Raw genomic sequence first — 14,724 nt, 5'->3', positions numbered from 1 at the left:
CCACTCAGCACCACAACTGTGCCGGTCCCTCTCCCTACCCCTGGCCCCATCCCCTTCCCAGTCCCCTGTTCCCTGGGGTAGGCACATCCCCACCAGGATGGGCATGAATTCCAGCTCACACAGCCATGTCCACCCATGCTCCCATTCCCATCAGCTGCAGCCCAAAAGCCAGTGCTGCAAGGGGCTGGCAGAGCCAGGCTTCCCTCACAGGGCATTCGGAGCAAATTTTCCTTCATTTATCCTCCCTGGCATCCGCAGTTTCTCTGGGCAACCTGTGCCAGGGCCTCACTACCTTTATAGGGAAGAATTTCTTCCAATATCCAATCTAAACCTGCCCTCATTCAGCTTAAAGGTATCCCCCCTTGTCCTGTCACTCTATGTCCTTGTCCAAAATCCCTCTCCAGCTCTCTTGGAGCCCCTGTAGGTACTGACACCCCCTCCTCTCCTCTTCTCTCCTCCCTGGGGGATTATGGCACAGTCCTATCCGGCAGAGTGCTGCCAGCAGAGCTTTGAAGTGCAGCCCTGGTAACAGAACCTTCACTGCAGGAATGGGAAAATGCCAGGACAGAGAGATCTCCGCCTCCGTCGCTCGCTGGTCTGGGCAGAACTGGGAAAACGAGGCAGTTTTTTAAAAGGGGAATCTCCAGGCAGGGAATGGGGCTGGATGGATTTGCTCTGCGGTTACAAGGTCTTTGCTCTCTTGGTGCTGCTCCAGCCCAGTAACCAAAGGGTTATTCCCACCAGTGTGGGTGGGAGCTATTCCCACAGAGCTATCCCCGTGGAGTTATCCCACAGCTGCCTTAAGGACCAACACCAAGCTGTGGATACCAGTGCTCCCAGTCAGAGCTGGGCAATTCCCAGTTCAGGGTGGGAAGACAGGAGAGAAGTGCAAGGTGGGTTTCTGTACCCCATTGGCTCCTTCTGGCGAGGGGCCAGGCCCGAAGCAGAAACTGTCTGGTGCATCTTCCAAGGAGCTGGCCCAGCGTGGAGCTGCCTCTTGGCAGCGGGAGGCGCCGGTTTCCTCCATCCACGGGGTGGTGAAGCAGCTTCACACCCGCCCCGTTGAGTCACGGCTTGGTCGGTGGCCTCGGCAGCGCGGGGCGGCTGAGCCCAGCCCTGCCTGCACTCAGGGGAACCATTTTAGGCACCGGTGACAGAGGCATCAGCAGACAGGGCTATAAATAGCGGTGTCGAAGGAACGAGATGGTCAGGCCGTTCAAATCCTGGCACGGCCCCGCTAGCGCTGATAGCAAGTGCCCTTTGCTTGTTCTCTTGCCGCCAGGTCCTCTTATCTGCTCTTCCAACTCCGGGTGTTTCTGTCAGCCTGTCACCAGGTCCCCTGCCCTGATATTTTAGCCTCCTGGGATGGCTGCAGGTCCCTGATTGTGTTTGTTGGCGCCTATTCCACAATCCATGAAAGATGTAAAACTAACTGGGCTGCAGGGCTGAGTGGAGTTACCTACCTGGGACTCCTCATGGCCAACACCACGGGGTTGTCGAGTCAGACCTGTATTTGCACAATGGAAGGTGTCCCTGCCCATGGCAGAGGGGTGGAACTGAAAGAGCTTTAAGGTCTCTTCCAACCCAAACCAGTCTGTGATTTTATAATTCTTTCTGATCTCTGTCACGGTGATGGGGAAACTGAGGCAGGGAGGTGTCATGACTTACCTGATGCACATGAAGGACCAGGAGAGCAGAGTCCACTCTCTGCCCGACCTCCCTGCCATGCAGCTCATCGTCAGGCATGTCCCACCCTCACCGAGGCACCCCACAAGTTCTTGGGGTTAAATCCCGGATTCGTCATGAAAAGCAGTTCTTGCTATTCAAGGCCGTGATTACCTCGGGAACATCTGCACTGACAATTGCTGAGTGGCAGCATAATTCCCCATCAGCTCTGCCTCCGCTTCTCCTCCTCCATGGGCTCCATTTCAAAGCGCTCTCACTGCAGAGCCCTTCAGTGCTGGCAAAGGAAAAAGCTCGGAAAACAGGCAACAGAAACAAAACCTCAGGCTTGCAGCAAAGCAGTGACAAAACATCCCAGACCCACCTGCACAAACCTCCCCCCTCCCGCCCTACAAGGCTTTGGCCCATGTCCTTCCATGACCCTCCTTGGCCCCAGTGTCAACCCTCAGACTCAAGGGGGTTTGGGCTGGTTTTTGCATCAGAAGCAGCTCTTGGCCTTGCCGTGGACATCTTGACCTCCCAGGACTGGATGGAACCACCTGGACTTTCACTGGTGCAACACTGCCCAGAATCTGTGCTGGAATTTGATTTTTCCTCCAGGCATCTGGTGGAAGAACATGCAGGACTGGGGATGGGCTGGGGGAAGGCATTCCAGCAAACAAAACACTCTCTGCTGAGGGCCATCCATCCCATAGCAGGGATGCTGCCCTGGGGCCTATGGACATTCCTTGGCTATATTTGGTGATGGATGGAGAATTTGTTGCTTCCCCTTAACCCATCTGTTCTCCTTATTGGCAGGGAGGAGCCAACACCAGAACAGCAGTGTCGCTACTCGGATAAACCCGGTACTTCAGCAGCAATAAATCTCCTCTGTTAAGCTTTTGCTGCCTCCCACCTGTTGGCTGAGAGAAGATCAAGTCGACAAAAGTCTTCTGCCAAACTGTATTTTTATCCAGGGCTTCATCACGAGGCCAGGTTCCCACAAAAGCCGTCCACGAGGCAGAGGGAGGTGTTTGTATCACCACACATCCCAACTCTGGAATCCCACCTCTCCCAGAGGTTCCCAGTTCCAAAGTAGGTGCTTTAATTACATTTTCTGAACGCACTTAATTAACCCCCTTTCTGAATTCCACCACCCTAAAAGCTGGGAGGTCCCCAAGCAGGGACCCCAGACAGCCAAAATGCTCATTGTGAGAAAGGTGACTGAGAGAGCCAGGCTGGGACCAACACGGTTTATTACAGAAAAACACCCCGAGGAATTTCATTAACATGGCAAAAAAAAAAAACAAAACAAAACCACTGGAGGACAATGAAGTGAAACCCACAGCAACAACACACAGCAGGAAAGTCCAGTTGCCAGCCAGGACAGCACAAGAGGCATGACTGCACTGGCCCATCCAGGTGGGAGATGTGCCCAGCCCATGGAGATGGTACCAGGGACCTCATCACACCCCCAAGCCCGAGGGGACATGGCAGGTGGGCACACAAGGAAAGTACACAAGCAGCAAGTCCACGCCTTCCAGTTGTAGTGATGAAGGAGAAAAAAAACCACAAGAAGCCACGTGAATAAAAGCAAACGGGGCAGCCACTGCAGGAACAGAAATCCCCACTCAGGAAAGGCTCAAGAGGGGAGAAGGGAGGTTTGCCTCGCCTTGGGCCCATTTCCTGAGTCCCACATCTCCCAGTGAGCCCCTAACCTGCCCTGGCAGCAGGAGGACCCTCAGCACAGTCACTAAAACCCCGCCCTCAGCTCACACCCAGCTCCCTGTGCATCTCAGGGCCCCAGAAAGGCAGCAGGAAAGCTGCTGGGATCCAGGGCTGTGCCCCAAAATCACGGGGCATTACTTTCCTGGAGCTCACAGCACCTCCAGCCAGGGCATCCATCTCCCCCTGCCAGCCCAGCCCTGCCAACACCAACAATGCCTCTGGATCATCCAACGTGCACGTTCCCCACGGCACCCAGTGCAACCACCCACCCCAGTGGCCGTGCTTGCACCCTCTATCCAATCCCACTGGCACCCTGTATCCAATCCCACTGGCACCCTCTATCCAATCCCACTGGCACCCTGTATCCAATCCCACTGGCACCCTGCCCCGCTCCCAAGGGCTGGCTGACAATTCCATTCCTCCCGGAACATCCCCTCCCGAGTGCAAGCTGGGCTTGGCTGGGCTTCCACAATGCAGATCTTCAGGAAACACCTTGGAGATGTTTACTGGGAGAGCCAGGCTGTGCTCCCCCCTCGCCCTCCCAGCTGCCAAAAAGGTCTCCAAGATCCAGCTCAGATCCCAAAATCTTGGGTTCCCATTAAAAAGATGAGACCTTTCTATAAACCTGAACGTTAATGGATGTGTTACCAAGATACTCATGTTTTTCAAGATTTTTTTTCTTTGTTTGTTTGGATTTTAGACCTTCCTCTGAGGTGTTTGTCGGTCACCCAGATGTGACAAAGAACAGTCTGTCAAAGAGTTTTGGGGCAGGGGGAAAGTGCAATTTGCTCTTCACTGCTAGAGCAGGATTTAGTGCAACGAGAAAAGTCTGCCAAGCCACTGAAGGCATCACCATCTTGTTTATATATTCCTCAGAAGTGCAATAACTCAAGCTCCAGCCTCACTGTTTGAGCTGAGACTTCCCTGGAAAGAGCCAGAGGCAGACACACACCTTGGGAAACTTCAGCCCATGGAGTTTTGTAGGAAAGTCCAAACTGATAACACTGAGCATCCTTCCTGCTCAACCGTGGGGTGTAGTACAAAAAAATACAGGGAAGAAATAATCTTTAAATTTTCCTCCTGAGAGTGTCCTCTGGGACAGGGCTTTGAGCAGAAATGTCAGTGTGATTTTCACACCAGTTTCTCTCCAATTGATTTCTCATCCTGTTTTTTAATCAGAGATTTGGTTCTCTCACAGCATCACTAGCAGAGGTGTCTATTTTAGGAAACACCAGAGGTTTGAAGAAGCTGAGGAGAAAAAGATTATCAACTCACATGGGCTCAGCCTAGAAAGGGAAAAAAAAAAAATCCTTTAATTAAAATCCCCAGGCTGAAATTCTCTGCAGATTTACCTAAATGGACTTCAAATGATGTCCCTAATATATCAGGGTCTGCTTTTAACTTAATTCAAGCTCCGGGCATGTGCCTGCAGCCCCTGGATGGCTCAGGGATGAGCTGGGCTCTGGATGCCTCACCAAGATTATTATTTTCAAGTGCTAAATCATGCAAGTGTGAAACCCAAATATAAAAAGCTGGGCCAACAATACATTAGCCCAAAGCTCCAAGCAGGAAACAAGATTTTTTCATTTTAATATGTAAGTATTTCTCTTTTTCCAAATTTAAGCTGTTCAGCTGGCAAAATCTTGGTGAAAGGGCAGACATTGAATATTTTCTGGTTGGGGAGCAGAAGCTGAGTCTGGGAAGGAACAATACCGTGGTTTAATTTTAGTTAAAAGGGACATTTTGTTTCTAAGCTGCAAGAAAGGTTTTCAGGTGCTCCCCACTTTCCAGTTCAGCCTAAACATTTGCTCTGGAAGTCAAAGTCTTTGGGAGTTACCTGGGGTTTTAAATAAACACCAATAGTTGAAACCTGCCTGGCACAAAGAGTCCACACAAGGCAGATCCATCCTCGAGGGATTTTGCCTGAAGCAAGCGCAGAGCGCGTGGACGAGCTGGGAAATCGGCTCAGGGGATGCCTGGCACAGAGGAGTCCCCAGTCCCACGAGGGACAGGGACACCACCACGACATCCCCAGCTGAAAGAGGCGAAAGGAAGCGTTTCTTCAGCCCCCTCCTCCCTCCGCGCCGCCGACACGGCTCCCGTTGGGGAACAAACTCACGTCCCCCGGGACAAACGCTCTGCCTTGCACACCACGGCCCCGTGGGAGCGTGGCACACGGGGTGAGGTCCGTGCCAGGGGCTGTGGGACCAGCCAGTTCCGCTATTTACTGTTGGGGGTTTGCTTCTCCGGCGCCGGCCGCTTGTGCTTCTGGGCGATGCCGTAGGGGACGTGGGCGGCCACGGTGCCCATCTCCTTGGCTCCCTCCACGTGGAACATCTGGTCGTCGAAGAAGATGTGGGGCCGGATCTTCCTCAGCAGGGGCCCCTTGGGAGCCCCGGCCAGGAACAAAGCCTCGTCCGTCTCCAGGCCCCAGCTGCGCAGAGTCTTTAGGGCCCGGGCGCCCGAGCTGGCCGCGCTCCTGGCAGTGACCAGGTACGTGCGGATGGGACACTCCATCCTCAGCCCCTTGGAGTAGAACTTCTTCTGCAGCTTCCCCAGAGCCTCCAGGAAGCCCTTCAGGGGTCCCTGATGAAGTAAGAAGAAACCATCACTCTGAATGCCATCCTTCTTCCTCCCCAAACCGCAGCAAGGGCCCCACCGCAGCCACCCCCAGCAGCTGCTGACCCACCCTGCCTCACACCCCACGTGCCCATCTCTGCCTTGCTCCCAGAGGTGAGAGCATCCCTGAGGGCTGCCTGCCTCCCAGAGCCTTTTCCTGGCTTCACCCCAGCGCTACCTGTGCCAGAGGCTTGTTCTCGTGAGCCTTTTCATGCTCAAAGAACATGTCCAAGCCGTGAGCCTTCACGATCTGCTCCGACTCATCCGAGAAGAGCACGGCATCCCCGTCAAACGCCACCCGCAGCTGCTTCTCTGACACCTCCAGGTCTCTGCTGGGGCTGAAGATGGTGGCTGCAGCAATCCCTGCAGAGGTAAAGCGTGAGGCAAGAGGTGGCAGTTATCCAAGGATCCGTCCTCGTGGCGCGTCCACTGAGGAGCAGAGCAAAACACGACGGGCTGGAAGCAAACACTGCAAGGAAATGCACCCAGGAGCGCCTGCAGCTTGGCCCCAAGACCTTTCACAGCAAAAAAACAAATCCCCAGATGACAAATCACCCTTTGCATACGAGAACTAATGAGGAAAAACATCGCCTTTGCCTTGGAAGAGCTGGGGAGCTCATGGAAAAGCTTATTTCTATGGAAACTAGAGGCTCTTTGGAGCATCAAAGATGTGGGACGAGGCAAACCTGAATTGCATGTCAATGTAGGGACATGGATACTGGAGTTATTGCTGCTGGTACCAACCCCCTGAGGGCTCCAGGTTCCCCCCACTGCCCACTCACAAGCTGGACCCCAGACTCACCCTCTTCAATGGCCCCACTCACTTTCTCGGCGTCGGAGGAGAGGTAGAGGTTGGTGTGATAGGCCTTGAGGTAACAGATGGGGCTGTTCCCTCCCGTCATGCAGAACCTCTCGATGAACAGATCTGAGGGCAGACAGACCCCAGGGTGAGCCTGACTGCCCCCTGAACAAGCCTTGACATGCTGCTCCCTGTGGCATCCCCAGAGCCAGCAGGTCTGGGCTAATTCTGGCTCCGCTGCCCGACAGCAGGGCCAGCAGCCAGGGCACCTCAGCACCAGCCAGCTCCTGCTCCCACCACCCAGGAAATCTGGGAGAAGCGGGCTCTGAGGGTGGTTGGCAGGAGGAGATGGGAGAAAACACCTCCTTTTCTTGGTACCAAGCAAAGGACGCCTTCGCTCCCCGCTTACCGTAGTGGTTGATGCTGTTGATCAAGCGAACCCCAACCTGGGCGTGGTTGTTGGTCATGAGGACGATGTCGAAGAGCTCCTCGCTGTCAGGGTAGAGCTCCCTCAGCTGAGTATTCACTGCCTCCAGCGCCTGCAGCACCCCAGGGTGAGGGGGGGAGTGTCAGCGAGCCCCAGGCGTGACCCTGACCCCCCTCCCACCGAGCAAAACGCTCCTGTTCACCAAACCAGGGCTCTGGCCCAACCCCAGCTACACCCTGAGCCAAGCCAGCATCAACTGGGAAAAAACAGGCTGATTTTTGAGGGGGGGGAAAAACCCACATAGCTGCTCTTCTGTTTTCAAACATGAAAGGTTTCGAGCTTAGGAAATGAGAATAAATTAGCTCTGAGTTACAGATAAGTGTTTTTTCAAGCAATCAGAAACAGAACAAGTCTCTCCCCACCAAGTGGATTAGTTTATTCGTTGGGAACAGGCAAGAGATTGCTCCAGTGAGCACCCAAAGCTGCACTAAATCCAGAGCAACTGGGGAAGAAATTGGAAAATATTTTTCACATTTGAAATGCCTCATTTCAACACGTCAAAATTAGAAATTGGCTGACTCTGCAGCAAGGCTAAACTCAGCCAATTTAAAAGAATAAATAAATAGTAATAATAATAATTTTTTTAAAGTTATGAGAATTCCCTAAAGGGAAACTTTAAATATGATCCAAAGAGACAATTTCTTCAGTTCTTGGGCTCAGTTGCCAAAAATCCAGCATTTGCTCAGCCCTGGAAGCAGCACATCACTTGCCAGGAGGTTTATTTGACCTCTGTTTGCTCTGTGGCTACATCCCTTCCACCACAATGCTCACCCCCATCCCGACCCCATGCAAGCATTCCACGGCACTCCCCTCTCCCGGGAATTTTTGGGCGAGGACCACAGTGCTGATTCACCTTGGGTGGGTGGCTGCTCACCTTGACAAAGGGAAAGGCAGCCCCGGGGAGGAAGGGCTCGTTCTCGTGGTCCAGCTGGTATTTCACGTAGGCCTCCACCCCTTGCTCGTTGTAGATCTTCTGCTCCTCCTCCATGCGGAACAGCGCGCGCGAGGACACGGCGATGGTGATGGCGTTCTCGGGCTTTGGCTGCGGGCACAGGGACAAGCTGGGCAGGCAGCCCCTGCTCCCAGCCCTGTTCACTCCCAGCATGAAAGGCCAGGGGGTGGGTGACACCTCTGTATTGATTTGGGGGACAAGGGGCAGCTGCAACCCTGATCTCCCAAAGCTTCAGCAGATGGAGCGCCTGACGCGCCGCCCCACACCTTTGGGATACCTGCACTCCCATTCCCAAGCACTCCCACTGCACACAGGCTCTCAGGCCCAAAGGACTGCCCCAGGAGAACCACTCAGCCTCATGCAGAAGGGATTTTTGTGGCTTTTCCACCCCACCCACCCACCCCCAGCCAGGAAAAACCACTCTGCGGCTCAGCCAGATCCGCATCCCGTGATGCCGTCCAGATGTGACAAACAACCCGCGCCAGCTCAGCTTCTAAAAACACTTGATGGAGTTATTGTGGGTGGAAACATGACAAACAGGTGGTGCAGGCGAGGATTTATGTGTCATTATTATTAATGTTCGAAGGCTCGATCCAAAATCCACTGAAGTCAACGAGGCACCTCCAGTGGGACTTGGCAGGGAGAGAGGGAACACTGGGAAAGTCAATCTCATCTTGACCCCCACCCCGATGTCCCTTCTCCCCTTAGAGGGCAGGGAGGTGTTAATCCCCATCACTCACTTGCAAGCACAAAAATAAGTTAATCACCGGTGGCCAATGAGAAATGCTCGCTGCCAGGACAGCAAATCCTGCAGAGGGACAGGGGCACAGGGAGCCCCATCCCCAGCAGAGCAAGTCCAGGGAGCAGGACAGGAGCTCAGGGGCTCCTCAGGAGCTCAGGGATGCATCTCTGCAGGGAGCCTGTGAAATCCAGGTGTCAGCACTGCTGACACCACTCCTCTGTGATCTGCAGGATCCTCTGTGGCATTACCCTGTGAGTAATCCTCCGGCAATGCCGTTTGCCCAGAGGGTGGAGGGTGCCCCTGCCAGCTGCTCTGCACACCCAGGTGCTCCAAAGTTCAAGCTCCCACCCTGCCTAGGGCTGAGCTTTGGAACAGCAGCCTGGCAAGGATGAGGTGCCCCATCCACATTGGGATTCACTCCCTGCAGGGCTGGGCTTGTCTTGGGCTCGCTCTGCCCCCAGTCCAGCACAGAGGCACACCCAGGAATGAGTCACTGGGAGCCTCCATCCCATTCCCAGCACCAAACACCCCTGTAAGCAGTGCCCAGGGCCAGCCCTGCAGCAGGGTCAGTCCCCTCTCCAAGCCTGCCTGGGTCCCCAAATTCCCAGCAAAGTGATTAAGCAGCAGGTGATTAGGACGAGACACAGATTAGCTCAGGCTGAGAACATCACTACAGCCACAGGGATCCCTTTCCTGCAGCATTTGCAAAGAAATATGATCCCATTTGGAAGTGGCCCCTTTAGGAAAGCGAGGGAACAACCCCCAGGACATGCAGGATCACCCAGGTCCACGCAGGAGCTGATCCATGGCACCAGCATCACTCCAAGTGAACCAGAGCCAGGTCTCCAATTATGTTGAGCTCTCCCCTGGGGTGTCAGCTATTAACCGGTCACGGGCCAAGTCTTGGCACTTCACCTCATTAATTAATAACTCTGGTGACATGGGCCATTTATTAGCTGAAAATATTAATAACCACTAAAGGTCTTGGGACATCCGGCCATTAACTGGAGTCCTGCCTCTCCAGCCTTCTCCTGGCTCCCTACAGGTCTGTAGGAAAGCTGCCAGGTGTTTGCTCCCTGATCCTGGTCCAGGGCAAAGCATCCTCCAGAACCAGGCCTGGAGGAAGATCCCTAGGAGAGAAAATAGGTCAGCAGCCCATATGTAACAGCAGAGAGGCAAAGAAGGGGGTGAGAAGGATTTTTGGGGCCATAAGCCGAGCTGGGTGCCCGGGGAATCTCCACCTCTGTCTCCACACACACACACCTTGCACAACAGCAACAGGCTGCTCAAGGCCCCTTCCCTGCCACTTAAAGGCAGCAGCCTCCAGGAGGTTAATTTAAGGGGTAATAAACACAGCAATAAAAATAACCATAAGCTTGGGGCCTGACTCTGCCCCAGCATGGGCTGCTGGAGCCCCAGGTGCCCGCGGGCAGGAAGCTTGGCCCTTGGGAATGGGACCTGCCGGATCCTGTCGGCTCCTGCCAAGGAAGATTTGCACCTCAGGAGCACCTTTGGGCAGGAGAAGTCTCACCCGGGTGCTGAGGCAGCTCCCAGCTCCGGCTGGGCTGGAACAGCCCTGCTGTTCTCTGGGAAACGCTGACATTTAAAAAATAAGGCAATTCTGCTCTGCGAGGAGGGATCCGCATTTTGACATTTCTTTGAAGTGGAGCTTTCATTTGGAAGCGTTCCCTCCTCAGGGTTGTTTGGATGCTTCTCCATCCCCACCAGCACTGCAGATGGCCATTACAACATTCACAAATGGGTTTTAAAAAGCCTCAGTGCTCCAGGAACCGCAGCACCTCAAATCCTCCATCAGAGTGCTGCGAACAACCCAACAAATGCCACTTTTCCCCCAAAACCGTGAGGTTTCAAGGCAAACACCCTCCTTTTGTAGCAGAAGCACGTGCATGGGAGGGGTCCTGCTCACACTCCTGGTTGGGATGTATTTAGACTCACAGCCCCCATCCCAACACAGCCTCCTGCTCCTGGTGCCCCAGCCGCTGGGGGTTTGGGAACTCTGAATCACAAACTGTTTTCCCCTCCGAGCAACATCCAAGGTCAGCCAAGGTCACTTAAAGCTCATCATCCAACACAAGCCCAGGCTCTGCTCAGCCGAATCCAACTGAATTTGCTGCCTGGGGATTCATGGTGAGCTCTTCTCCCTTCCCATGGGAAGGTCAGACCCAGCCCCATCCCGGGGGAGCAAGAGATTAATGATGTGTTTAAGAGAGGTACAAGCAGGGCAGTGTGGGGGAAGGTCCCACCCTAACCCTGGGTCCATCCCTGTGGGCAGGAAAACAGGAGAGACAACCAGGGACATGTCCCAACAGCCCAGCCCTCTGGAGAGGGACATCAGCCCTTGTCACAGCTCCAGGTGGTCCCCAAAGTCCAAGCCCCATCTCAGAAGCGTGACCTTTCCAACACACTCCAGATCCATCAAGTGCAAGAGCCATCACAGACCCAAACCCCCAGTTTGGGGGCAAAGATGTATTTCAGGAGTGACTGGAAACAGCCCATTTCCCTCTGCAGACCCAACAGCTGGCAGCCTTTAAATAGCCCTTCTAATCAGATGTAAATCCTAAGCAGCCCCCCAAGGATTAGAGGCAGACATTTGGAAATCCCACAGGCTCCCGGGATGTGCAGCCAGACTGTGCCCTCCCACCCACAAGAGCCACAGGTGCCCACAGTGGCACCCAACACCAGCAGCTCCACTGCCACCCCAGAGGCCACCACTGGCAGGAGCTGCAGTGGGGACCCCGTTCTGCAGCCCTTGATCCCTGCCTGGGGCTGAATCTGCTGGACCCAACTGGATTCTAAAATCCTGGAGGAATCCTATCAGCTCTGGGCACTGCCTAGATGCTGCAGAAGACCCAATTCAGCATTTGGTGGTGGGTTTTGGAGTGAAATTTGGTCACTTTCTTTGGAAGAAGAAGAGCTTGCTCCAGGATCAAGCATCACCCCCACTCCAGATACAGCATCCCAAAAATCAGGCACCATGGTGAGCCGGATGGGACCCCAAGGGTGCAGGGGACGAGCAGGGTGCTCAGAAGAAGGGAACCAAAAGAAGGTCAGCTCCCATTAACCCCACTCAGCGTCACCAGAGAGGCTGGGGGACATTTTCAGCATTGCTGAGGAGTGACAAATCTCTTTGCTGACCTCCCCAGCTGGCAGGAGCGGGGCTGGAGCAGCCACAGGAGCCGGAGCATGGGAAGAGCGGAGAGACCCCTGCAAAGTGGGAACGCCCCGTTAACCAACTCATTTCCCAGCCGGGAATGGGCTCCCCAAAATCCCCCTGCCTCCTGCCACCTCACAGCCCACGTCCAGGAGGGAGCAGCCCCCACAGCTCACACCTGCTCTCCCACAGGTTCCTGCTCCTGTTCCACCAAGAGGACCTGGCACCTCCAAGGGCACAGACTGACAACTCCACTTCCCGTGTGCACCCCGAGCCCCCTGCTCGGGATCAGATTAAAGTTCAGGCCGATGGCTGGGATGGTTTTGAGTTTTCCAAGAGCACTGTTTACACTGTGGAAAAGAGCTCTGCAGCCATCCATCACAGGGCTGACAGATGCCAGGAAGGGCAGGGGCAGCCCAGCTGTGTGCGAGGGCCCCCCACCTGCCCCAGCAGAGGGGCACAGGGCTGGGCATCGTCCCCAGCCCCGCACAGGGGGATGGCACAGCCTGACTTCAGGGTCTGAGTGCCTGGATCTCGGCCCTGGCGCTGGTTTGCCATGAGGGCAAAGCACAATCCCTGCCCCAGTCGTACAGCACAGATGGGTGCAGTGGTAACCGAGCTGGCTGCAAGGAGGGGAAGAGGAGGAGCCTGGGCTGACATCCACACAGGCTCAAAGCATGGCATGAAAGACAACTAGCTGCATCCCACCACCAAGCCAGGCTGGCCCTTTCCCTTGGGAAGGGCACAGCAATGCCAGCTGGCAGCGGGTCCACGACAGGGGCCTGCAGCCAGGTCCCCAGTGGGGAGAGCACAGGGGTTGCTCCAAGTTGGGGTCTGCAGAGCGAGAGCTTGGCTGCCTCCCCTCGTGGAGAGGTCACACACAGAGCTCCCACAGCTACCCCGAGGTACGGCAGCACTTCCAGGCGCTCCCGTGTTTAAACCCGGCAGGCTCAGCCCTGGTTAGATAACGCAGGCTTTCCCTCTAATCTCCCAGAGCAGGCGAGCCTGGCAGGGGCAGCTGCACCCCTGTGACACCCCACTGCTCTGGGCAGGGATTCAGCTCCCGGGCTGTCCCCCTGCTCCGCCACTGCCACCCCTCCTGTCCCTGGCAGGGCCTCCCGCCTTGGCGCAGGGGACAAGGCAGCTCATGGGACACGGAGCCACCCTGCAAGGACACCTCAGCCCAGGAGGGACCCGGGAACACCACAGGGACCCGCAGGAACCCAGAGACAACCACGAGTAACCCAGGGATGCCAAGGAGGAGTGGGGGCATCTAGAGACACCCCAGGACCTGGACGGAGACAGGGTGTCAAAGAAAAAACAGAGACACCCGGGGGGACCCCAGAGATCCTGGAGGAGATGGGGCACCCAGAGACACCCGGGGGGTTCCACGGGAGAACCCAGAGAAGATGAGGCACTCAGCAGGACCGCAGAGAACCTGTAGAAGATGGGCCCCCTGGAGTGACCTGGGGGCACCCGGAGGGGATGGGGCACGCGGTTTGGAGGGGTGCACCCAGAGGGGCTGCGTCCCCCGGCGGGGCGGTGGGGGGAACAGGGAGCGCAGCGCGGCTCGGCACCTCGGGGGGTCTCACCGATTTGGGCTTCTTCTTGGGGGCGAGGTTGTCGTAGAAAGCCTTGGCTTCATCCCAGGGCCGGCCCGGCGCCCCGGCGGGGCCCGGCGGCTCCATAGCGCGGCGGCTCCGGGGCACCGGCGGCTCCGGCGCGGCGGCGGCTCCGCCAGTCCCGGGAGCTCCGGGAACCGGGGCCGGCCCGGCGGAACGCGCTTTATAAGGCATCCCATGAAGCTCCGGGGTTTCAGTCCACCGGGACACGGATTAACCTCTTCGGGACCGAGCGCTCCTCGCCGCCGCCGCCTCTCCTGCGCCCGGGAATACCGGGGTGCTGCGGGGAACCGAGCCGGGAGCCCTCGTTCCAAAGCAGAGCCAGCCCCCGGGGGCAGCGAGTCCTCGGGAGCGAGGAGAGGGGGCTGGGGACAAAGGTGACATCAGCAGAGCCCCCAGGAGGACTCGGAGCAGGATGTGATGGGGCACCCACGGGTGACGCCAGCTCCTGCTCGTGCCAAGGGCTTGGCCATCCTTGGAGAGCACAGGGTGGCACCGAGGCCAGGGCAGAGAGAAGGGCACGAGGGTGGTCACTGCTGGGAGCTGGAGCAGCCACGATAGTGGCAACATGGTAGGACAAAGGTGTGGGGTGCTCTGCCCTGTGCCAGGGTTACCTGGACCATGCACTAGTTAATGGAACGAGCATAGGTGTTAATTAAGGCTCTCCACTCCCAGGAGTGCTGGTTGGATCAAGTCTGGACACAAACCAGCACATAGAGCCCAGCATTCAGCCCAGACTAAAATCTACACCACAATCAGCAGACCCCCCCCCCAGAAGCCCCAGAGACCAAAACCCATCAGCCAGGAAGGGGCACGTGATGGAGGATCCCACCTTGTCTCATCTGCACCATGGCAGCACCTGGAAGAAGGTCACAGAGCCCCAGGACAGAGGCCAGCAGCAGGTTTTTTCACCCAAAGCCCTGTGCTACAGCTAAAGAAAA

The 14,724-nt window shown here is 56.0% G+C and overlaps 1 protein-coding gene across 2 annotated transcripts; it reads right to left on the bottom strand.

The window, feature by feature from the left end:
* Positions 1 to 2,901: 2,901 nt before the first annotated feature.
* On the bottom strand, positions 2,902 to 14,031 carry NT5C1A (5'-nucleotidase, cytosolic IA). Of its 2 annotated transcripts, XM_050326417.1 has the most exons (7): positions 13,895 to 13,962; positions 13,754 to 13,859; positions 8,170 to 8,337; positions 7,218 to 7,347; positions 6,812 to 6,934; positions 6,188 to 6,372; positions 2,902 to 5,976 (listed from the first exon to the last, which is right to left on the bottom strand). In XM_050326417.1, the coding sequence occupies exons 1-7, from the start codon at positions 13,960 to 13,962 to the stop codon at positions 5,611 to 5,613; spliced, it is 1,146 nt and encodes a 381-aa protein (XP_050182374.1). In that variant the 3' UTR covers positions 2,902 to 5,610. The 2 variants fall into 2 exon arrangements, with proteins under 2 accessions (XP_050182374.1, XP_050182373.1); XM_050326416.1 differs by having other exon boundaries at positions 13,754 to 14,031.
* Between the last annotated feature and the right edge of the window lie 693 nt (positions 14,032 to 14,724).

This window comes from Myiozetetes cayanensis, unplaced genomic scaffold (assembly GCF_022539395.1).
Source record: "Myiozetetes cayanensis isolate MyiCay16 unplaced genomic scaffold, myiCay2020 scf31, whole genome shotgun sequence".
NCBI classification, from domain to species: Eukaryota; Metazoa; Chordata; class Aves; order Passeriformes; family Tyrannidae; genus Myiozetetes; species Myiozetetes cayanensis.
Note: the sequence above shows the minus strand (reverse complement) of the source record. Positions and strands in the feature narration are given on the sequence as shown.

What these genes read in the sequence shown, in the direction of transcription:
- NT5C1A (XM_050326416.1), bottom strand. Translation starts at nt 13,957, where the DNA reads ATGCCTTATAAAGCGCGTTCCGCCGGGCCGGCCCCGGTTCCCGGAGCT. An exon ending in CTGCCTTTCCCTTTGTCAAG is followed by an intron (nt 7,348 to 8,169) that starts GTGAGCAGCCAC and finishes GGGGTGCTGCAG; the next exon opens with GCGCTGGAGGCAGTGAATAC. An exon ending in CAACAGCATCAACCACTACG is followed by an intron (nt 6,935 to 7,217) that starts GTAAGCGGGGAG and finishes GTCTGCCCTCAG; the next exon opens with ATCTGTTCATCGAGAGGTTC.